A 25,912-nucleotide genomic window follows, 5' to 3' on the forward strand; every position below is an offset into this window, starting at 1 on the left:
ATTGCTCAGTAAACAATTAAAAATACCTTTTTTCTTAATCTTCTAAAAATTAATACTTTTAACTCCTACAGAAGAAAATTTCCGATTTAAAAACTAGATTTTGAATGTTAAAAAGAAAACTATCAGTCCATGATTTATTAAATTCACTAACTTTCGCTCTAAAAATTGTGTTTGCTCATTACTAGATTTGGAATAATTCATGGCCTAAGATGCAAAAAATCATGCCTGTTTTTTGAGAAATTTAAATTAATTTAATAGCATAATATACACCGTAATTATTTTTACATCTTCATTTATAGCAAATTCCCAATTGAATGCTCAATAGTTTTCCTCCAGTTCCTTCAAAATGTTTAGTTAATTTTGTGGTACCAATTGTAAAACTGAGTTGCTGAAATTTAAGTTTATATTCCTGCAGTTATATTCGCTTGAAATGATTCTGTAACAATTTCTTGAACTCTTGTGATTTGAAATGCGTGATAACATGTAAGAAAAAAGTCTGAGTGCACATGTCAATTAATGCCTCAAATAATATTCAGTTTGAAGTTGTAAGCCAATTTAAAGAATTGGCATAGCGTGCTCGAAAGTCGTTTTTAGTTATCGTAACAAAAGGGTACTTTAAGTACCAACATTAGAATTTTTTAAAAGCTTTAGTTGTTCGAAAAGAAGAGAGACTATAAAGTCTCAGAATCTGATTTTTGTAATCTTTTGAATAATAAAATCATTTGTGAATTCCTGAAAATGAACATCCAAAGAAAATCAACTGTCAAACTTAACAAAAGCGACACCAAAGGAAACAAAATGTGATGAAATACCTATTGATGACTGTGTTCGCAATTAATCTGGTGCGTGTGGATGGAGATGGGGGCTATAGAAAATGATCAGTTGGGCTGATGTCCCTCCTTACCGCCACCATCTAGAAAGCTATCCTGTCTTTCAGGCAGAATATCCATCCACTTAAGCCACCAGCAAAGGAGAGAAATTATGGATTTTATTGCTTAAAGGTCTTTCACCTTGGCCTTGAAATACTTCTCTGTTCTTTGACTTCATTTTTTATTTAACATTTTTCTATTTTGCCGTCTCGCTTTATTGTTTCTCGCGGGTCAGATACTTATTGCTTTGGGAGCACTTTTTTATCCTTCCCCTTTTTTTCTTTTTATGACTTGCTGCCGAGCGCTCTGAAAATAAAAAATCCCCACCGATCCCAGTCATTTCATTGTAAAGATGGTGCGGAAATCCAGCCAGGGTGCATTCTAGCGGGCAGTTACCTGCTTTATATTGTATTATTAAATAACTTTTTCTAGCGTTTTTATGCTCTTGAATAGGAGTAAAGAAAAGGCACATAAATAAAACGGAATTTACGCTGTAGACATAAAATGTTACAAGGACATAAAATGATCTAAGACTTTTATGTATCTATCTATACATATAAAATAACTCAGAAAAGTATACAATTAAAATTTCAATTAATGTCCCTTGTTAACGCGTATAAAGATGTCGTTGACAAAAGATAGTAAATATATAAAAGTAAACCTGCCAAAAAAATTTTATATTATTTAATTTAATGAACCACAATCGAGCATCAAAAGACTAAAATGTGCAAGTGAAAGCGAAATGCAAACGAATTTAAAATAAGAAATTAACAAAATTTTCGTTTTGATTTTAAGCTTATATATATAATGAACAAATTATATATCACCACAAACACTTCAGACTAGCAATACAGGATTAAAAACAAGATAACAATAAAACTAACTATACGACTAGTAAACAAAACGATACAATGAAAACTGATTGTGAAAATATATCATATTCTTGGGAACACGTAGTCTTCAAATTTTAGGTCTTTTCTGCGATTTTAATTTATTCATCAAATAATTCTTTTATTAAAAAATTATGAAAGATTTAAATTTAACTTAATTGAAAAGACTGAAGCCAAATCGAAGTTGAATATAAGATTAAGAATGTTTGAAACCGTAATTTTTTTAACGCACAATGTGTGTCTCTCTACTCGTATTGTTCGCGCCACAGACGTGTTTTCATCTTGGGAGTAATATCTGATTAGTTCGTTAAGTATTATTACTTTATTTACTTCGCTATAGTGGATTGAGATAAAAACGTGTTTATTTGCTAATTTTAGATTTGTATGCATCTTTCTTTCAATTTTTAATCATTATATTTCTCGTTTATGCATGTTTTGATCTTTTTACGCTCCTAATGAAAGAGGGTCACTAAATTCAATACAACCAAATTCTGTTTTCTTAGCAGGTTTAATTTTATTAAATTTAATGCCACATAAACTTGCATAACGCATTATTTCAACAATAATATGAAAATCTGAAAACTGAAATCTGAATTAAAGAAGAGGAACACGTCAAATCCAAACTCGTTATTTTTATCAAACTTTTCACTGGAATCTTAGCATTCTTCACTAACTTTCAGCTCTGGTAATTATCGCCGCTCATCTTTCTTTCTTAAACTATATTGGTTTAAAGATGTAAAAGGAGGCACCAGTGTACTTGATGAAGAACAAAGCGCAGATATTGCCAATTATGCTGTATATTTTGTCTTCAAGAATGTAGGGTGAGGTTGCTATCTATGAGCCACTTAAAAAATTATCCTTAAAAATCCTTAAATTTTATAGTTTTGAGCATGTTAATGTAAATATTACTTTTCATATCATACATATCTAAAAATATACGTTACAATTATGAAATGTTCAGCAATATTAGAAAAATAAAAATAAGTGCTACTGGCTCAATGAAGGAAACCGGTTGCCTTCATTGGGCCGGTAGCGGTTTTCGTTTTAATACAGTATCATCTTAATAGAAGTCAATAAAATGTTAAAATCTATTTTGAGCAGGATTCGTAAATATAAAATGCTGGATGCAAGCCAATACAGATCACTGAAAATACATTGAAACATACTGATAAAATTTATAACAAAAAAATTAAAATCGTTATCTAATTAATACATTTAATTATTCCTGATAACCTTTTACTAAATCAGATACAATGACATTTTGCTCTTCAGCTCAGAAAAGTTGCAAAATATTAGTCTCGATATGTTTTCCATGGTTTAGCCACCAGCCCATTCATAGCAACGCGGGCTGGCTCATTGAAAGCAACTAGCGGTCGGTATGTACTTCGTTCGTTACTTCGGTTATAACAAAGTAAACAACCATTGTTAATGTAGCCAAATAACGCTGACTTAACACAGTGTTAAATATTATCAGTAACAACTAAAACACTATTAGGTTCTTACTGATATCCTTATTTTATTTACATTGATAACAGTCAAGACGGCGGTTTTCAAGCTTCATTTAGTACACTAAACAGTCAACACATACCGCCTACTGCCAATAACCGCAAAATAATAGACATGGCTCAACGAAGGAGCCGCTCTATCGATAGCAATCTTACCCTATTTGTCAGCAGAAATAAAGAAGTATACTTATTGCTTAACATCTTTGTAAAGTAAAATTTTGAACCGTTAACAGCATTAAAAGAACGCAAGGAATATGAACTCTTTTCTTTTTCAAATGTTAAAATGATTCCTTCTTTATTTCAATAGTTATGTCATAATAGAATAAGAGACCACTAACAGAAAATTTTAATCTTTGGGAATTTTAAATTTTTACCCTCTGACTGACAAACGTGACGAACACCCCTTTGACTGACAAACCCTTTCCGTGACAAACGTTACGGTATTTTCACCGGGCAAGCAAATGTAGCATTGTTCGCTCATTCTTCATTTTTTTTAACCGGTCTGACAGCGGCCGAACTGTAAGGTCGCTAAACACTGGTCGTTCGTCCTACCTTTGATTGAAGGCGGAGGGGTTGTCTGTACGGAAGTTTTCGCAGTATTCAATTTGCCTTAGGAATTCCTTTATGAAGGCATCCCTCCCCTCAGGCAGCTAGTACTGGCGTGCTTTGCTGTAATTAAATAAATCAAACTTGCCATTGGTTTTTGACTTTTTTATTCGTTTGTGTGACCATTTTTTCCTCCTTTATGTGGTCACAAAATTTTGTGAACATTATTAACTTTATTAAGTTTAATCTTGTCCAACGTATTACAATAGTATATGATTAATGTTCTTTTTGAATAAAGCTCTTGCATATGACAAGGATAACACAAAACATGGCAAGAAATTTTAATCTTTTACTACTTACTGATTTAATTTTGTTTTCTAACTTAAAAATAGGGACTCACCAGCGGCAGAGCGGTAAAAACCCTGAGCACCGGTAGTTCACTCCGAAGTTCGAATCCCGCGATCGGGCTGGCTGCATGGGCACTTTCGTGGCTTTTCTTATGTGTACCGCATTAACACGAGCTAGTTTCTCCCAGAAAATCCTCCACGAAGGTACCCCACTCTTCCGTGTAGTGCCTTAGGTCAGAGCACTTAAATAATAATAACTAAAAATACGTTGTTATTTTGCAAATCTTATATAATTGTAATGCACTGATTACCTTTTGCTGTATTTTTGTAATTTCATTAGCTTATATATAAAGCTAATTTTATAAAATTCATTAGCTAACTTTATAAAGTTTAAAACAAATGCGCATTTTAATTTTCAAATAATCCGCCCAACCGCGTAGTGGTTAATGACTGTTACTGCAGCACCAAAGGGCCCGGGTTCGAATCCCGGAAAAAGGTATGGTTCTTTTGTAAATGTATAGTGTCTGCGCGGCATTGAGGCACTCTAAGTACGTGGCAAGTCAAAAGTCCTCTCGAGAGGTTGGTGGTAGGGAAAAGCCCCCCCCCGGGGCGCTATCCTTGAAAACTGGGTGCGGAGCTGACCAAATTCGTACTGTCACCTGTATGGTGCTCAAGGCTCTTCCCAACGACAGGCGCAATTTTGCCTCCTTGCCGCAATGAATTTCGTCGACTTTGTTCTGACATTACACAAGAGAAATAAGTCACAATGCAACAACAATAACAACATTTTAAAATAAAATGTAAGCAATATAAACTATGCAAAAGCGGTGTTAGTCCCATAAACTTGGCAGGTTGATGGTTGTGTATAAATTGTTAACTTTGCCGTCCATTTCTCCATGGCACATGAAATCGGAGCGCTGCCAGACATTTGCGGGAAAACCCCACATCCTTCTTAAGTACTGCATCAAGAAGATACTTAGGCCTCGTTACAAGTCTATCATTTATTTTGTTTTACGTAAGGTTCATTAATTTTCTGATAAAAGTTCTGCGTCATATGATATTTTATGCTCGATGTCTGATCGTATCGAATTCCTATGAAGGGTATCAATCTTTTCCCTTACAATATAAGACACTGGTGCGCGTAATTAACAAAAATATGTACGCTCAACAAACAGGTTTTTGCTATCTATAAATTCAGAAACTCGTTATGGTTTATACATTGATATAATACTCCGCTCTTGGTTTTTTTTTAACTTTTTAAAGTAAACATAATTTTCATGACTCAGTTAATGTTTGTTAGAATTACAAATATTTTGCGAAACGCTTCGATTTAACAAAATAAATTGATGTGCTTTTTCATAAATATTTGAATTCTTAACAGACATATTTTTTTATTTTATTTTTCTGTTGCTGAACTGTTGACAAAATGATATATATTTATCTAGTACTAAATAATTACCATAATTTTAAGCGGAAATTCTCTTTCTAAATGTTGTAATGTTACATATTCTCCGCTCCAAAGGGGCTTTGTCAATGAAGGACTATTGTTTTCGTTTTGCGATTTTGCGTTGGTTCACTATAAATGTCCGTTTCACTTTTTAAACTGTTGCCACCAAATGTTAGAGTCCTGCATTATATTTGAAGAAATGAAATATGAATGAATAAATAATGAAAAATCTGCATAAATTTATGCATATTTCTCGCATTGTGATAAAACAACGGTACCTAGAGCCATCGAATTTTGAATGACGTAATCCTACTGCGAATACGGGCATGTGAAAGCCCAGATTTGAAATTTGGAATTTGTTTTATTATCGATTTCATATTTTGTAAAACTTTAACGAATTTTTGAGTAACAATCTCGACGATTTAAAAGCGAGCAATGACAACACTCTACGGGGGGAGAAAACTTTTTATGAACTTGATGTAGCACTGAGCACATGGCAGAATTTAAATGCTTTATTTTGTGTTTTAGCTGAAAAATGATAAAATTTAGAGAAAATAGAATGTACGTTAATCGAAAAACAAATTCAGGAGCTATCAGTCTCAATTAAACGAAACTCGAATTTCCTTTTTTTATTGCTCTTTATCTCTGTATGAGTGGCCTTGAGATTGGCAATGATCTTGGTTACGTATGATGGCAGAATAACTTGACCGCTCCGTTTCAGTTTCGATCCAGAATCAGGAATGGAATCGGAGGAGCTCGTACGTTTCTTTGGCTACCAACAACCTTTTCAGAAGACTTTGGTTAAACGTATTTTACGTTCCCGCATGATATGAAACCTTTATGCAGGTACATGTAAAAGTGTGCGGAGCACCAGAATTTCACCATGCTACTTAGGGCACTAACAGTGCAATTCCGCCTCAGTGCTGGTGGAGAATACACGGGAAGACGGATCCGAGGTTCTCCAGTCCGTCTTTCACCACCACCAAACCGGATGAGAGGACTTTCCACTAACAGTATTTTAAGTGAATCCATGACACATCGATATTATACCTTTACAAACATCTACACCTTCTCCACGATTCGAAGAATGAGCTAAACGATATGGTAACCAATATTGCTAACCACTGTAACGAAAACGTTATGCAGGTACAGATATCCGTGTTTTCTCCGAGATTTGAACCCTATCCCACCGTAAAGGACAACAGGCATTGCTAACTACGATATCTTCTCGGTTGGTCAAGAAATCCTTTCTTTCTCTTAGTAAGTGGGGAACCTTAAACCTTCATTAACTCTATTCTATCCAATAATGTTATCTACAAAAGATAATATTTTAAAATTCAGAGATAGTAAATAGTAAAATATATTACATTTTCTCCATATTTTCATGCATTAACACTTTCGTAAATTCGATATATTTTGGATGATTATGGTTATATTAAATGTGGTATGCATGTAATCAAAAGCCGCCTCGTAATATTAATCTTATATTAGAATGCAACTTCATTCAGCATATAGCTAATCATTTAATTTTAAAGTGGCACCATTTTACAAACGTTTATTTTTGTTTGGTACCATCTGTAAGTAAATGGAATATGTCAACTTGTTTATGCTTATTATGTTGTATTTGAGAGGAAGATAAAATATTTTGACCTGTTTTTTTTTACGAATAAACGACGACAAACTGACAAAAATCAAAAACCAGTGCAATAGGGAAAGAAAAAATTGGAAAGTAAAATAAGAAAGAAAACATAATAATATAAAATAGTAAATAAAAAATTTAACTAAGGGAAAGAAAAATTCGCTGAATGAACACGAAAAGATCGTTTTATCCAGGAATTCAAAGATAGCCTTTCATTACTACTTTCTACGGCTCCGCTACGCATTTTGAAATTCGTGTCATAAAATCCACTGTGGAATTTAAGCATCTCTGAACTCTTATCACATAGTCTACATTTTAGCTATTTGGCATGAACTGAACAAAAAATGCAGATTTTAGTCTCAGTTGTAAAGCACCGCTTTAAAACATTCACCCTCCTTCTAAAGACAAATTCGTTAAATCCATTGTTAAAAAATTTTCCAGCGTTACTTTGTTAAAAACATATTTCAGATTAAAAGATTAAAAAATTTACAAAAACTCAAAGTTTTTAAAAAATCCGATTTTAGAGAAACGCATTTAATACAAATATTTCTTCGGGAAAAAAAAGAAAGAGAATATAAAAAGAAAAGTTCCTTAAAATAATTTACCTTTGTAAAAACAGATGTATAACATAACTAGTTAATATATTAAAATTAAAGCAACACAAAAACGAAAGGAAATAATAAATTATCAAAAAAATGCAAAAGAAAGCTAAAATGAAAAAAATCAACTCACATCTGAAGTAAAATATTCAAATTTAAAATTAAAATTTTAAAAAGGAGTAACGCGATCCAGCCCTTTGGATCCAACCTTTCGGCTTTGACTTTAGTGTCTTGCACTTACACCATCAATCTTGCAGTCTTCTTGGAGGACGTTCTAAGGAAATCTGGCTGACATTCATATTGAATATGGGTAAAGCCACAAAAACTGACCATACAGCCAGCCCGTTTGGCCTAGGTTAGACCTTGTGTCGAACTACTGCTGTTCAGCGGTCTTAACCACTCGTCCTCTGGTGGGACCATTAGATTTGCTTGCTTATTTCTGAAGGGAATGCAGTAAGAATTTTCAAACTGATTGCGTTGTAAATGAGCGGAAATATAGGACACAAGGAAAGAAAGGATGATTTCCTGGAGAACTTTCAAAGGAAAATTAGCACACATTAACGTTACACATTGAAAAAAAATCACTAAAATTATTATGCAGCTAGTCCGTTTGCCAGAATTTGAATCTGGGTTTATCCACCAATGTTCAACAGTCTTAACCACTCTGCCATTAGCGGGCTTTGTATCTCAAAAGAGTGGAGGATTTTTTTCAGTGGTTTTATTACAGTGATTTCATAAAATATTCGGAAAAAGTATTCTGAGCGACTTGCGCGTTTAACTAAAAATAAATTAAATTAAATTATTCAATAACTGAACACAGTTTAAAAATACCAACACGGAAAGAAATGCTAAAAATAAGGGACAAATATACCTCCAAGGTAAAAGAAAAAGTAAATGAGGATATATCAGAATACAAATATTTATAGAAACTGCAGACTAAGTTAAAAGCAGATAGTGAAAAAAGAGAATGAAAAAGCTCTAAAATGAGTTCTCTTAACATGCAAATAAAACTAACTGTCTAACAAATAAGGAAGCTATAACGTACATTTATGTAATATGTAATATGTAAAAATGAACCCACGTGCTTAATTTTGATAAAATTCATTCTCAGGATATCTTGTACATACACTGTTCACTTATATATGCTATAACTAGAAAATAATGTAAACAGCAATAAAAAGACAAACAACAGTCTTTCAATAAACGAATATAATGTTTAGAAGCAATGGAAGAACTAATGCATAAAATATACAAATAAAATAATAAAATGGGGGTGGTTAAGGAGGAGATGGAATCTTCAGTTAAAAATGCAAGTTGCTGTTTTAATGGAAAAAAGGCTGATATCTTAAAAATTGTTATAAAACAACTAAAATCATTATATTAAACATTTTTAAATCGAGATTTAAAATCCAGATTCAGCACGGTAAACTTACAAATATTAATTACTTTTGGAAGGAAGAAAACTAAAACCGTTAGTAAAGAAAGTAACACTTGATTAAAATAAGGGTAAAGCTGAATTGTTTAAACAATAAATTGCACTAAAACAACAAATTTTAAAATTTCGTTTAACTAAAAGAATACAAAGTTGTTTTTTTAAAACACAACGTGATTTTTATTTGGGTTCCGTATACCTAAGACTGAATAAATTCAGTTGTTACAGATGATCTACATTTTATGAGATAATTAATTTTGTTTATCACTGGAGCACCAAAAATGCTAAACAAAGTCGAAAGAGAAATAGAGACAAAAGTAACCACTAAAAGTTAAAATAAATGTGTCGCAATAAAAACTTAAATGAAAATTTAAAAAGAAGTTTTAAGTCGAAGCTAAATGCGCACCCGAGGTATGCACATTGCATTCCATTTCTGATTTCGTTTTAGCGATTCAGAGTACGAATCTGTAACGCGAAGCAAAGGAGCAGACGCTAATTTCTCAGCTACGATATATTTTTTCCAATATTTTGTTTGTTTTTATGTCAACAGTTATATATTTTGCGAATATGTTAAAACTATTGAAATGGAAACAAATTTGGGTTGATCTTTAGATTATTAGGAAATCAACTTTTAGAGTTTTTATTCGAAACGGAGATTTATAAAGAAGTCTGTAGAACTACTGAACACTTTTCAGCCGTAATAAATATACTGGAAAAATAAAGTGATTACTCTTAATTTATATTTTACGTAGTATTGTATTTACATAAAATGAGTGTAAAAAGTAATCAAGAAAATGCTCTTATATATATATATATAAATTTAAGATTTTTTTAATCCATTTACAAAAGATTTTGAATAAAGTTAGGAAAAAAACGAACCTCTCAACTTATATTTTTACTGTGAAGACCACACTTACGGAAATCCTAAGCAGTTTTAATGTAGTGCCTTTAAGTGTTCAGAAGTAAGGAGAAAATTCTAGATGAACTATAGTCTGCGTGAGTGTTTAAAGGAGATAAATGCGTACCGTAAAGATTGTGACCATACCACTTCTTGTATTAGCTTTAAATGGACTATGTTACTCAAGGCCAGTTTTCCAACGTGTTGTAGAGCTAAAAATGTTTGTGGTATTTTCATATTCTTTAAAGAATTTTTCGCAACCAAAACAATAGCATTAAAACCTGCATTAAAATTGATTTATGAGGGTTGGATAATCTTCAAGTTCTGTGTTTGTTGAGTCATTTAATTTTTATCGCAGTTGAGTATTCTTAATAAAGATGTAAGAAAGAAGATAAAATGGCATAAAGAATATCATTTTATTAGTCCTTTACGTGAGTACGTTCGGTGAGTCGCAATTAGTAACGGGATAAGATAGTTTAAAAGAGATGAAAAGAAAATAATAATAATAATAGCAAAAAGGACACTTAGTACTACTTATTTATGATATAGGTTTTGTACGTTTTTTCATAGCGTTACTTATGCGTATACCGTTTACTCTCCCTATATAATAATTTTTGTTATAGGTAATGATGTTAAGAAAGGCAAATCTTAACTAACGGATCTTTAGCCATTTCGACCGGTATTTCCAAATACGCAGCTGGGAATTTAAAGGTCGGGCTTTAAATTTCAAACCATGCTACGCTTTCTTTTGCAAATTTACGTTTAGAGTTATTTTATTCTATTGATAGCAAAGGAGGCTACTACATGTAAATTATATATTTTAAAAGTAATAGGTATTGTTATATAGCAAAAGGAAGTTAAACGTTTCGGTCTTTCTATACATGCAAGAAGTTCAATAGGATATCTGAACGGCATAATATAATGAACGACTTTTTAGGCTGCAAAACTTTAGATTTATTTCAATTATTCCACTAAGACAACTTTTGTGTTATTTTAAAGAGCCTATGAGCAGGTTGTAGTTTTAGGCAGAAAACGTTTTCGGAAATTTTAAACATTTGAATTAAAATAGCACACATAATAAGGATTATTAGAGATGCCAAGACTGCATATTTATGAATATTACAACGATTCTTGCTGCTTTAACACCTCAAACAACCGTTATTGCAACTGCAAATTTATGAATTTTACTCTTATCCTTTCTGCTTTAGCACCGCCATAACTGTTTCTGAAAATTTATAAATATTACGCTTATTCTTCTTGTCTTAGCGCCTCCAATAGTGGCTTCTGCAAATTTTTCATTATTATTCTGATTGTAATTATCTTACCACCTCCAATAATCGTTGCTGCATATTCAGGAATACTATGATACTTCTTATTGCCTTAGAACCTCTAATAATCATTCTACAAATTTATGAATATTACTCTGTTTCTTATTGCCTTAGCAACTCCAATAATTCTTCTACAAGTTCATGAATATTATGCTGATTCTTGTTGTCTTAACACCTCGAATAATCGTTTCTGAAATTGTATGAATATTACACTGATTCCTGTTGTCTTAGGACCTCCAGTAAGTGCTAGATAGTTTATAAGAAGTGCGAAAACTATCCGTATTAATTATTCTTATATTTTAAAACGAAGAAAACTTATTAAACAGTACGGAGTTAGAAAACGAGAAAGAGCCAGTTGTGAGCTCTGTTGAAAGAAGTTTACAATCTTTGAATAGAAGCAGTATACTGATTGGTAAATTTCTTAATAATATCTGTTATCATTAGCTCAGATTAAGAGAATCACTCATTCGTAACATGTATTTGGTATTGTTCGATAAAGACCGAGCTTATGGCTAAAATATTTTTACAATGTAGGGTTATAACAACAGTTGTCAGCCAAGTTCTCAAAGTCGTGTATAATGCTTGCCTTATCTCTGACTAGACAAAATTTACATATTTCTACGGCTTAGTCAAATCACTCTTCAAATTATTACTGAATTTTTATTTATAGGTTTTTCTCGTCCTTAGGGTACTTTAAATATGGTTCTTTCCCATATATAAGTACACATAATCTTGCAATGTGAGCCCTACGGAATCTGCAAGATTAAATCTTTTCAGTGTGTTTCTGTGATAAGACAACGATGTTTTTGCTAAATACCATGTTATCAGAAATCAAACTTTTGTGGAAACTATAAGATATTCTTCCTTAGCAAATTAGTAAGTGTTACCAATGCTGTAAGAGATGAAATACTTTTTTTAATGGGCGGCTTCATTTAATAGCCGTTAGCCTTGCGCCACTACAAGGGCAGGAAGTGGTGGCCGTTTCATTATGGAAGCACCTAGCAGGTGGCCACCGCTGCCTTCTATGAAGGCAACAGTTACAACCATGCCTTCTCCAGGATTCGAAGCCGGGCCCATCGCTACGGCAATCAGGGTCAGTAACCTCTATACCGGCTGTCCATTGTAAACATACTGTGAAAATTATGCATTGCTGATAGGGCAGACTTAATGGAGAAACTAACAGTTGGAAAGGATGAATGAAGTACGTAAGTGGAACAGAAATTCTAATAAACGAGCTTTTTCTTTGGGAAGAATGGATTATTAAGTCAAAATATACAAAGCTATCTGGTTAAAATACATTTCCCATTTTATAAGCAGTAGCTAAGAGATATCTGACCGTCGCATACACATTTTTTGCTACTACTGATTTCTAAACAAAATTTTCAGTTTGATGGATTTGATGTCCAATTGTTTCATAAAGACAATATTATTACAAACGCCTACGCCTTAACCGGGATTCAAATACGAGACTAGAAGCATGGCAGTCAGTTAGCCTTCGAGAAATCCCTGACAGTGTCAAGGGAGACTTAACAGGAAAATAACGAAGAAAAGAAGCAAAGTAACATATTAGACTACACAAGAACTGATTCTGAACAGATCGAAGACATCAAGAAAAAATATGTGGAAAAGTATTAAATCTACTACAATCTAGGATAACATTATAAAACTTGTGTTAAATAGATCAAATATGAGACTGGAGGCGGTCTACTGATCGCAATGGTCAAAGAAGTCATCGTGCAGTCCTAGAAATAGAACTGCTAGAATGATTTAAAGACTTTAACTATAGCATAGTTAATGCCCGCACAAACTTTGAAAAACTACGTTTCTTAATTACTTCTTACCTATGTTATGATTAGAATTTTCACTTCGCAATTGAAATATAATCTAAACCATAACTCTAAGTAAGTAAATAAATCTAAAGCAACCAAACTTATTTTGACTACAGTCTGGGTTTAGCATATTCATGAATGTCGCAGATCAATCCTGCAACTCCTAGTTTTGGTAGCATGAATAATTTTGTGTAATTATTTGTAATTAGGCACACAGCTTAAAAGAAACTGGAAGCATAATTAGCTGGGTTTCATGATATTCTAATCAATCAGTTTACGTCTCAGCAATTTGAGACTTTTAGACAGTTAATTGAGCTGCAAGTTAACACAAAACTAGAATCAGTAATCTTTTTTTTAAGTCATTTCCATATTTCAGTAGTAAAAGGATATGAGCAAGAAAACTAAGATAAAAATTAGATCTAAGTGTTAGCAAAGTAATCAAATCTTACGCATTTTACTGCATGGTATGTTTACTCCGTATAAAACTAAGAAAAACTTGAGGTTTTTAAAGAAAACTGACTTCTGCAGAAAATAAGCTAAAGCACTGGTTACAATGAAATACCTAAAGCCATACTCTGCCCTTAACGGGGATCTTAGAATATGATGTGAAAACTGCTTCACCTCAACAGCATGAATGCAAAGAATATCTTTTAATTCTTTACATTCTCTACCTCCCCGCAGAAATTGATTGGTATGGAAACCGGTTTTGTGAATTCAATAGAAAAAATATATACATATTTTTATTTTATATATTAAAAAATTTGAAACGTCAACATCGTATTCAAGTTAATTGTAAAATTTTGATATTTTAAATTTTAAATATTTATTTTAATATTTATTGATGTTGTAAAATTTTAATATTTATTCTATTATTTTTTAATTGTAACAATACTTTTTAAATTTTTTCTGTGAGTGATATTTTAAATACCTATAAAAGAATTTGGAATTGAAAGTAATTTAAAATTATTTTTAAATGCAGCAATAATATGATGTCAATTAAATAAGAACCACTCAAATGGCCTTCACTGGATAAAGGTGACATTGCCATTTTCATATGATAGCCTAAAGCAGCGTAAGTTGCTATATATTACTCCAATCTAATAAATGACAATCTTGAATTAAGCTAAAAAAACAGACGTTAAAAAAATTTAACGATTTGTTTTCCTGGGCATAAAAATGTCTTCAAAAAGATCTGGTCTTATAAATGCTCTCATAAATTTTTAGGATTCCACACGGAACCCTAGTGAGCTGCGTCACGCTTCCTCAGTTTAACGGCCTAAAAACATACGAAATGCATTGATAAGTCAGTAAGGTTTAAGCTCAGTGAGTCATCATGCCAAGACAACCTACTGCTATAATCACTTCTTTCTCAAGTCATGCGAAAAATATTTCGTGTGCATGCAAATTCCGAGTAGTTCCTGAGATGATATCTTCTACAGTTTCGTCATAAAATGTTCAGCAAATGATTGCATTCAACTTTCGCTGAAGAATAGTTTAAGTGCCCGTGCTTATTGCAACAAGAAGCCGCATGGACGAAAAGTCAGTATTGAGATGATCCCAGTCTAATTATCTGATTAGCATGCAAGATCTCATTCCGAGACTTGTTCATGGAAGATATTATGTTAGAAAAGTTGCTTGGTTTACGCGAAACTTCTGATCTACCTCAGGCTCTTAAGCAGAGTTAAAGTTAATAAAGTGTTTGTGTAGCTATCACAAGGGCATCGACCTCCTTGAAATTGCCCATTAAATATAACCCATAAATTTACCTAGCCGGTTTTAATAAATCTGCATAGACATTCTACCGGCTTTCTGTCGTTTTTAGTGGATACGAGTCACATTTGTGAATGTTAATTATGAGTAGTTATATCGTGACAAAGAGTTCAAAACCACAAAGTCATTAACTACCGAGACCTTAAATATCATTTAATTCGAAGTACGAAACGAAATGTAATAGCTATTATTATGCTAATTGGATTCTTTGAGAAGGTTTCAATTTTGACAAATGAATGGGAGGGAAGGTTGTACAACAGGCATTTACGCACGGCAGAAATGCAGCATTTTTATCTTCTTTTAATTTTTTATGAGCAAGGAATTCTTGTTGAATTTTATGTCACGCATACTACTTTCGTTACGTGTGATTGTTTAAATATAGTAATCATGAACCAATTGACTTTTATGACTTCAATAAGCATGATTTTAAGCTCTCAAGTTTATCAAAAATTAAATAAAAATTAATGCAGTTAAAAGGATGTTAGTAAGGAAGTTTCATGTCTCAAGCAAGTTAGACAGCTGCTTAAGCAGATTTATCAACCAGAAGAAATTTTTATTTAATAAATTATCTATATCAAATAACATGCCATAAAGTAAACGAACGAAGTTTAAAAAGAAATGCTAAAATTCACAATGCATCTTATACAGCAGTTACCAGCACCTAACGGCTGAGAAAGAAATTGCCAAAAAAATTTAAAACTGATTTAATTACTTGATGATTAAAGTATTTATTTCTAAATGATTTAGTGCGCAACTACATAAAGGATATAACTGCTATGTTTATAAAACACACTTTATATTGGAAAAAATTGCATATAAAATAGGACTCAGATTTCTCTTTTCCCTTATTAGAAGAGAAGAGAATGTTAGAAAGATTTTTAAATGTAATACTATTTGAATATATTACATTACAAAAGGTACATGTGCCATCTAAATTTGATGATATAATTGAAATATTTAATATTAAATTTTAACTTAAATAACTACACATGTAGGCATATCTTCGTCCATTTCTTGAAAAAAGAAGGTCTTTGATTTATAATTATGATTTTCGCAAAGATATACATATCTTCTTTTATTTCTTAAAAACGAACTAAATTTTTATAAATATTTTGAAATTTATCCGTAATTGTTATGCTCGTCAATTCAGCAAATGTTTATGACAAAAGCAACTTAAAATTATATTTAAAAATATCTAAAACCACTCTTTTTTCTGGCTATTGAATATCCGTGTAAAACCAAAAAAATAAAAAGAATTAGTTGTCTAGAAATAGACGATTCAAAATGTGGTTCTGTAAAATGTTTTTATATGTAGGCTTCGAAATAATATTTTTCTTCCAAAATGTGATTCAGGAAACGAGCTTTTGAAAGTGAACTGCTTTTAGAAAACGTGGTTTGAATGATGGTCAAAGACTTTCGCTAATCAGCTGAATGAAGAATAAATAACCTTAGCTCCCGCCCATTTGTGGGAGGGAATAATTTGATGACACTCTTCTGTCTTGCTAAATCTGTGTCTAGAATTATGTATTCCGTCCACGTTAACGATTTCTTTCGACTCGTTTTGTCCTTGCCATAAGCGGTGCTATCATTCATCTTCTAGTTTGGAATCTGTGATACCATGTCTTATTGGTGGACTTCGATGATTCTTAATATATATGCCGTTTAGATGTTTCGAGGTAATTTATGATATAACTTGATGTTAGAAATTAGCTCTTATGAGTAAGTCGTTACTTAGATATCAATTAATGCTCCATTTCTGAAATCGCTTTTATGGTTATGGGATTTTAAGCTCCAAATTATTGCAGAAATTATCATCATTAATCTTGTATATGGTACAACGGCTCTTTCATCGCACAAGTTGAACAACTATTTAGAGTTAGACCGAAATCAAAATAGAGCCGTTTGTATTTAATTGGATCTAGCATTCAGAAACAACATAATTTCGACTCAGAAATGCTTAGCTCTTGAGAGAGAAACTTCAGAAATAGAAAAATATGTTAACAACAAATTTAATTATTTTAAATTTACATAGCAGGAAATATTTATTATATATATTATTTTGGTGGGAGAAATACTCTAAAGTTACTGAACTTCTGATCGAAATGCAGGAGAATGCTGTAACTTGCATTGGAATCACTTATGTCATTTTCATTGCTTATATCATTACGTATGCCATTGCGGTTGGAATTATTTATGTCATTTTGACTTCATCCTTCTAGCACATCGCAGCAGCTTAGCGGTTGCAGTTTCCGAAGTCATATCATAGTGCTCTCCTTCGACTCCATATGTACTGTGATTGTTGTAGCTACTGCTGTGAAATTGTATTGTTGTATTGTTGTAGCTGTGAAAGAAATTTATTTTAGCGCATCTAAAGCTATTTTCTATTGTAGTTTTGTATTTTTCTAAGGCAATTATTTATTATCCTAATTTTTATATAGTTATTTCATTTGCTATAACATAATTTTGAGTTCATTCCATTTGAAATCTAACGTATCACACCAGAACTGTCAATATTCTAAACATATTATCTGATAATACGCTCATATTTTGATCAAAATGATAGCAAAGCAATATAAATGTATCATTTTTAATATGAGCATTGTACCTGTTTTTTTTTTGTGTACCAATATTTATGTCTAGTATTATAGACATCAGCTCTTGCTAAGAATGCATTCAAGATGTTCGGTTTTACTTTTATATATATATATTTTTACATCTAAAAACATAAAATGTTGTTCGAAAATATACATCCTTTCAAGAAGAGGCATCATGAAGTTGAAAAGTTCGTGAAGCATTGAAGCTTTCAGTAAGTTAGTAAAACTTATAATAGTGCACTTAGAAAGTAATTTTCTGTGTGTTGCATAGGTTGTAGCTCCAAATTATCTAGCCATTTTTCACTTTAAAATTAATCACAGTCTACGTTCACTTTCCTATACTTCTAGATTATAGATATTGGCCGCTACTGTAATCATAGATATTGGCCGCTTTTTGAAAGCTTGAGGGTTAGGCACTCTTGGTCTCACGTTGAGGTTGTAAAGAATATTAGGTTTTTCGGTAAGGGATGCATGAAAAATCAAACGTGCTCTTGCTTAGTTTCAAACCTGGATTCAGACCATGTCTGCATTCAAACCACTTGCTAACTGGACAGGCTAACCCTATGCGCGAAGGAATGCGATAAATAATTTCAAGTAAAAGATAAGTAAATACATTTCAAATTAAGGGATAAGAGAATAACCATCTTATACCATTTTTAATTGCTATGCTGTGCATATAAACAAATTATATGTTTTAAAGAGTATTTTAAGAAAGAAAATAAAGCATAATCTTATAGTTGGCTCAACAAAGTAATTTAAAACTCTTGTATGCAATGATAATAAAAAAATGAATTGAATCGTAACTTTTTTGGATTTTTTACTCTACCTCTTACAATTAAACTAACAACAAATCAAATCTTACTTGACAGAAAAATAATTCCCTACTTTAGTTTTTATAAATTAATTGTTTGATAGAACATGTTATGATAATTGTAACAGCTTACCTGAAACTGTTAGCTTTATCCAAAGGATGAAAAGGAAGATGACGCTCACTCTGTAACAGGACATATCTGTAAAGCAGAAAAATATTAACTTTCAAAATCTTAGTTTATAAAATTATGATTCAAGAATATAATTCTAAACAATTTCTATTTATCAAGGTATCCCATTTATATCTAATGATAAGCTTTAAGCTCAGTCGTTAAAAAAGGATCTTACATATTCAGAAAAATGCTGCTTAATTGCATTATTATGTCACTTTTAATTACTTTTGGCTGAATATCATTTTAATGTTTCATATGTATTACGAATTTGCTAACACATCATATAAAATTTAAGATAAAGCTTGTGAAGATTTAGCATGTAAATTAAAATCATGTGAATGTTTAGCATGTAAATTAAAATCATGTGAATGTTTAGCATACAAATTAAAATCATGTGAATGTTTAGCATGTTCTAAAGTAGCACGTACCATAAAGGTTTAGCACGCCCATTTTTTATCGCGAGTAGTACAGTGCGAAATGCTTCAAAATACATTTTGTGTTTCATATCAGTTTTAATTTAATAGCACTTTCGTCTTCAAAATGATTCATACCAAAATACCTTAATTTATTTATTAGAATGTAACAGAGAATTTTGCGAATAATAATGCAAGAAATAATTCAAAACCTTAATTTGAAAATCAAATAAAAGTTCAGTTGCTATTAAGTTACATACTAATAGCAAATGCCTGGATTTGTTTAGTAGCCTGCATTTCATTTTAATATATTTTACTTGGAAGAGAATTATTCTAAGAGAATAATATAACAATTCTTCGTCATCAATCAAATTGATCGACGACATTCGAGTAAAATAAAAAGGGTTATTTACTTATTGGTTAGAAGAATAAGCGATGAGTTATATAAGCGATAACAGGTTCGGGAAAAGAATTCAAGAAAAAAGAAACGTTCTTTAGGAAATAAAATCGTGAGAGGCTGCATTTTATGGTGAAAAACTAAAATAAAAACTAAATCCAAAAGCATTAGTCATCGTTGTATTCTTGTTCTTACTCATTTTGTTTTTATTTTTGTTGTAATGAGGTAACATATTTTATAAATATCTCAAACAAAATTTCATTTGTGGACCTCCCTGAAATTGCTGAATTCAACAGTAGCTTGTACGAAGCCAACTGTCATCTTTTGAGTCGTCAAAATCTTTCAGTGGGGTTAGATAATATTCCTGGCTATACTTCAGTTTAGGAATAAATAGAAATAAAAAATATTTCTCAGCTAAGTTAAAGAACTTAACGATTAATTCGAATGCAACGAATATTTAGTAGCTGGCAGCTAAATTATTTTTTCATGATGGTCGAGTTTTCATGACCATCATGAAAACTCGACAGGCTGTCTCATGACCTAGAAAACTTCTCATAACCTCGACACTTCTCATCGACTCATTTAATATATATTTTCAAAATATATTTAAAGAGAATTTTGCCATCTAACGTCAATGAATTTTACATTATTCCTATAATTTTTTCTGTAAAAATAAAACAGACTAATAATATATTTGTGTACTTCAAATCTTGGACTAATATATTCAGTGGAAGTTTTGATCTCCATATAAATGCTGTGCATTTTTAAAACAAAAGACTGCAAATGATGCTACAAAATATATTTTATGCAAATTGGATAGATAAGCAAGGGGAAACATCAAAAGAAGATTCCCTCTACTTGAAAATATTACGACTTTTGTGAAATGTATATCACAGGAAGACTTAGCGAGCAACAGAAAAATTTATTTGCCTCGGTTTAGAACAACATTTAGCCTTTTTATACCGCTTGTTAAAGCTATATGTAAAAAATGCGGGAATTCTAAAAACAATTTTCTGGCATAGGCTAATCTACTTCTTTCATTCCCTTAAAATTGGTTCTAATAGCACAAAATAAGTCATGTTTGAACTCAGCAGTATGAAATATGCAAGAAACATAAAAAAATATTGTAGCAAAGGAAACACGTTTTTAAATACAGTGATTGATCATTATGTATATAGACAAATAATAAAAACTAACCGTCTAATTTTTCTATAATAACTTAATGCCTGTGCATTTCATTAAAATAGTACACCTACACATCTCCTTTTTTTTGTAATTTTTCCCATGTGTAACTTGTATACGAACTTATTTTCCCTAGAAAGTCCTCCACGAAGGCATCCCTCCCCTTAGGCAGAGAGTCCTCGAATGCATTGCCATAATCCAATATACTGAGCCATACACGATTTAATAATTTATTTAATGACTTGCTAATTGAAAAAGATATTAAATTCCTTAATTTTCTTCTGCATTGATTCATTTAATAATATCTTTCTTCTTTCCCTCAAATGGTTAAACCATTTGTATAGCTTATTGTCCTGAGATTATTAGTATAATATCAGAATATTAGAAACTGAACCTAATTCTTCATGGCCTTTCTGACTTATTTCATCGTTTAGTCTTTTATTTATTCGATGTTAAGTCCTTTAATTAATAGAAACCCTCACACTGGAGAAGATCATCAGCCAAATAAAACGGATGTGACTTTTCTTCCTGAACTTGTGAAAGATATTTAATAATTTTCTTCTTTATTAATTGATTAATTAATACCTTTCTCCGTTTCTTCAAATGTATTTTAACTACCTGAGGTTATTAGTGAAATATCAGAGTATTAGAAATTGATTCCAATTCTTCATGACTTTTCTCACATTTTATTGCTGTCTTTTATTTAGTCAATGTTAAGTTGTTTAATTAATAAAAATCTCACACAAACTAGAGAAGATCATTTATCAAATAAAATAAATGGATGTGATTTTTCTTCCTTTTTTAAATTTTCTCTCTTTCCCTAACTGTATCAAGTTAAAATTGCTTCGCTCATTTGTTAAAAATACGATGTAATGATTCAAAGAGCAGTCATGCTTCGATAAATCATTGAGAAAGATGATAAAACATCTCACATAGGTTTTCAATATCCATGTTCACAGCTTAATGGAAACGGAATGTTTTTGTTTCTCGTGTAGTCGCTCCAGAGTTTAATGAAGATAAACAGTCAAACAGATATTTTTCGTTTCTCATGTTCTCTCAAAATTTGATTAAGATGATACATGATATATGATATAATGATGTCCGTACAATGATTCATTTACCTACGCTGTACTTGGAATATTAAGGCAAAATTTGTGTGTGTGTGTATAATTATGGCAAAACCTCGAGGGCTATCTGCCTAAGGGGAGGGATGCCTTCGTGGAGGACTTTCTAAGGGAAACTGGCTCGTATACACGTTACACATGGGTAAAACCACGAAAACGCCCACGCAGCCAGCCCGTTCGCGGGATTCGAACCTCGGACCGAACTACCAGTGTTCAGCGACTTTACCGCTCCACCGCTGGTGGGCCTAGACAAAAGTTGTTTTTGTTATCTAAATATAATTTTTAGATATTAAAATCTAATATCTATATATTTTTCAAGGAACAGTTATTTAAAATATGAAGAAATAAGATATGATTAAAAAATTGTTGCTTAACTTCCATCGAATTTGAGATGTTAAGTTTGCTAATTGATACAAAGCACACGAAATCATGTGTTCGTTGCTAGTTTTGAAAGACAACATATAAATTTAAATAATCATTCTAAAGTTTATCATCAAATAATTTGCTTACACGGAGTCTTCTTGAACAATACGGCCTTTTTTTATAGCAAGGTTACACTAATAATCTGAATGTACTAATAATCTGAATATTAAGTACTTATGTTATCGTAAAAATCTACCTTACTATTTTTTGTTCGAAGCAACTTCTTAGCTACAAGTGGTACAACCCAAAGTAAATACAAATACTAAATAAAATAAAATAACCTTAAATAAAAATATTTATTAACACCTTGACGGTTATACAAACTGAAAATCAACAGAAACACAACTGAACTAGCCAGTGGGTAGAAGTAACTCTACTACAAGTTAAATCGAATGCATTATAGCTCATACTGTAGTATTGCTCATACTGTAGTATGAGCAAAGCCGAGCCTCGGCATCAAATAGACTAAGTTCTCGCAAAGAAATCGCGACAAACAAAACTCTGCCAATATGAGTAATTGCTACCAGTGCACTGTTGCCAAACTTTTTCTGATATACATTTCGAAACTCGACGCATATTTATACTAATTTAAACGCATATTTATGCTAATTTAATTTTAAACTAATTTACACTCTGATGGAAGTTGACTAAAGCAAATATTTAAAAAAGCCAAAATAATAAAATAACTGGTTAAATAAAATAAACACCTGACTCCTAATTTCTAAATGGCAGTTTTTTTGATGTACTTGTTTATTGAATGCTTTCACCGTTTGACAGTTTATAATTATTTTTTCCTTTTATGAGCTTTTCACACTAACTAATATGCGTTCAGGTTTCGTGCAGTTTTACAGTTAAAAATTATTCAAGTCCCTGTCTTCGATGATTTCTAAGGATTCTTTAAAATGAATAATTTTTCTTAAATGCAAAAATACTCTTATGTTTTAAATCAGCAATAACATTCTTGAATAATATCGCGCATTAAAGAGAATAAAGTTAGATTTACTTTTTAATATTTTGCAGTCTAATAATTGTTTATTATGTGTAACAAGAAGTCAACAAGCTTCCAGAATGTTTTACTCATTTAAATGTTTACGGTATTTTCTCCCTCCTTTTCGCATGGCCCACCAGCGGCCGAGCGGTAAAGTTGCTGAACACTGGTAGTTCGATCTGAGGTTCGAATCCTGCGAACGGCCTGGCTACATGGGTGTTTTCATGGCTTTCCCCATGTGTAACGTGTATACGAGCCAGTTTCCCTTAAAAAGTCCTCCACGAAGGCATCCCTCCTCTTAGGGCAGATAGCCCTCGAGGCTCTGCGATAATTAAATAACCTAACCTAACCTTCTCGCATGCCTCCGCGATATAACTGGAAGTACTCTCGACGCGTATTCGAGAGGTCCAGAGTTCGAATTTCTTCGATTTCCTTGCTTCGAAAAAAATTAAAAAAAAAAAAAGAGGGAGGGGACTGTACAAGTGGCTTCTGAACAAAAAACGATGATTTGTCACCACCAGGATTTGGCGACTGGGTCTCCTAACCTTTTAAAAGGGGGAGTATATAAGGTATTCTCTCTACTTTACCGTATGCCTTCGTAGTGTAACTGAAAGCACGCTCGACGCGTATTCGGAAGGTCCGGAGTTCGAATCCCAATGAGGGAAAGTGCGGATTTCATCGGTTTACTGACATCGATATAGCCTAATGATCCTACGATATAATTAATCCAATTCCCTGAAGAAAATGTCTTCTAAAGATTAGTCTTCTTTTATTTGAAATTTGAGTTAAATAATGCATGTTTACTCCATATCCCACGCGTTAAAATCATTCGACAAAAGGAATTTATAAATTGGAAGTAGCAAATAAACAAATTAAAAAATTAAACCGAAAAATTATTTTGCACTCATCAATATGTTACTTTAAGAAGCGTTGATTATATCAAGTAGGTAATTATAACAATTTTAGGCGCACGTGATGGTATTAAAAATGGGGTGAAACACAACATGATTGCTGAAGAATCTCCCCAGAATTTACGATCGCGGGTCCATGTACCATATCCCCTTATTTTCTGACAGCTGCCTGCTTCTCATCTATAAGGGCATTTAGTTTTTATCCAGAAGTTGGCAATAAAAAACACTCAGTAGCCGATGGCAATGATATACGAAAGAAACTTCTAAGCAGTTTTAGATTATGACGCATCATTTATCTGCATATCGCATGAAAAAAAATCTTGTCTAAGCACAAAAAATAGAAAAACATGTATTACGATCTCTTCACGTTCTGTTCATTGACTTCGGGATAGTTTACATGTCAACGATCTCAGAGATTCTTTAAATGACAACACTAGCGTCGTCTCGCATCACAAATAATTTTCGCAGTAAGAATATTGTTCAGCTTGCAAAATTCACTAGATTTCAATTTTCATTCATTCCCTCTGTACTTTACTAGATAGATACACTCCTCTCAATACTTAACTTTTTTCGGGTAAATTAACTTTGCAAGAAATTTTTCCTACGAATACGTCTGACATAATTATGAATACCCTACAGGTTTTAGTAAATATAAACTATTTCCTTCAAATTTCTAGAAGCCACATGCGTTTATAGCCAATTGATGTAACGCATAAATATTTGAATTTGCTTTAGCTACTTTTATTCCTTGATGCAAAAATATTTTGCATTTGCCATTTCTTATTTTCATAGAAAAATCCATTGAAACTAGATTTACTGAATAATGAATAAAATTTCCTAATATTTCACATAATAATAATTTCATATATTAAAAGAACTGATTTTTAAATTGGTTCAAAATTGTTTTAAATATTACACGTACATTTAGCCAGAAAAATACAGAATCTTTCATTGAGATTAATGCGTTTAGTAAATCAATAATTAAATAATGTAATGCTATAAGGTATTTCTTCCGCCTTCTTAGCGTGCCTTAGTGGTGTAGTGGTCTGCATGCTGGGCGCGTATTCCAGAGATACGCGGTTCGATTCCCGGCGAAGGCGTTGCACATCTTTCATGGCTCCTGCTTCCAAAAAATACCGCATGTCTCTACAATGCACTAAACATATCACTGTAATTTAGTGCATTCATATATACTACATATTTAAACTTTGTATGTTATAAATAACATAGCATGCAAATTTTATATATATTCTGAGAATAACTAAGAAACAGTTCACCTCTTAGTATATTTTGTGATTTCGACTTTTATACTTTTGCATTTCTTCAGATGCGATGTCATAAATAAATTTTTAACTTGAAATCTTTGTCATTAAAAATTTTTGGTTTGCAACAAAGACCTGAATTTTAATTAAGCTTACTGTTTAAAGGACAGTTGTAATTTGTTGATGTAAAAATGTTTCTTCGCTTATTAGTTTACTTTTACAGGGTTCTCTTCTTATGTGAAAACTTTATTTTTTAATGTTTTAACATAAACTAAGTAAAACTTTTTAATCTTCGAGAATTTGTCTCTAAAAAAGATACCGAATATAGATCTTTTTCATTGAAATTAGACTCTATATTAGTAACTGAATAATATTTTCTTTCTATTGAAAAAAAAAAAAAAAAAAAAAAAAAAAAAAAACTTTTTTTTTTCATTTCCATTCCTTAATATGGAAGCAATCAATCGAGGGTCTTTCAATTAAATACTTGTTACTGTCTTAGCTTGTGAAAATATAAGCGGCTATTGTATAAATAAGAT

The 25,912-nt window shown here is 31.8% G+C and overlaps 1 protein-coding gene across 1 annotated transcript in view; it reads right to left on the reverse strand.

Moving 5' to 3' along the window:
- The window catches only part of LOC118185053 (uncharacterized), an 88,051-nt gene that overhangs the window by 52,460 nt on the left and 9,679 nt on the right, over positions 1–25,912 (reverse strand). The window contains exon 2 of the mRNA XM_085809513.1: positions 18,638–18,703. Coding sequence (XP_085665639.1) covers positions 18,638–18,701 — 64 coding nt within the window. The 5' untranslated portion in view covers positions 18,702–18,703. The remainder of the gene's footprint in view (positions 1–18,637; positions 18,704–25,912) is intronic.

Source organism: Stegodyphus dumicola, chromosome X2, assembly GCF_044657685.1.
Source record: "Stegodyphus dumicola isolate Sdum_Otavi_A_Nest chromosome X2, ASM4465768v1".
NCBI lineage: Eukaryota > Metazoa > Arthropoda > Arachnida > Araneae > Eresidae > Stegodyphus > Stegodyphus dumicola.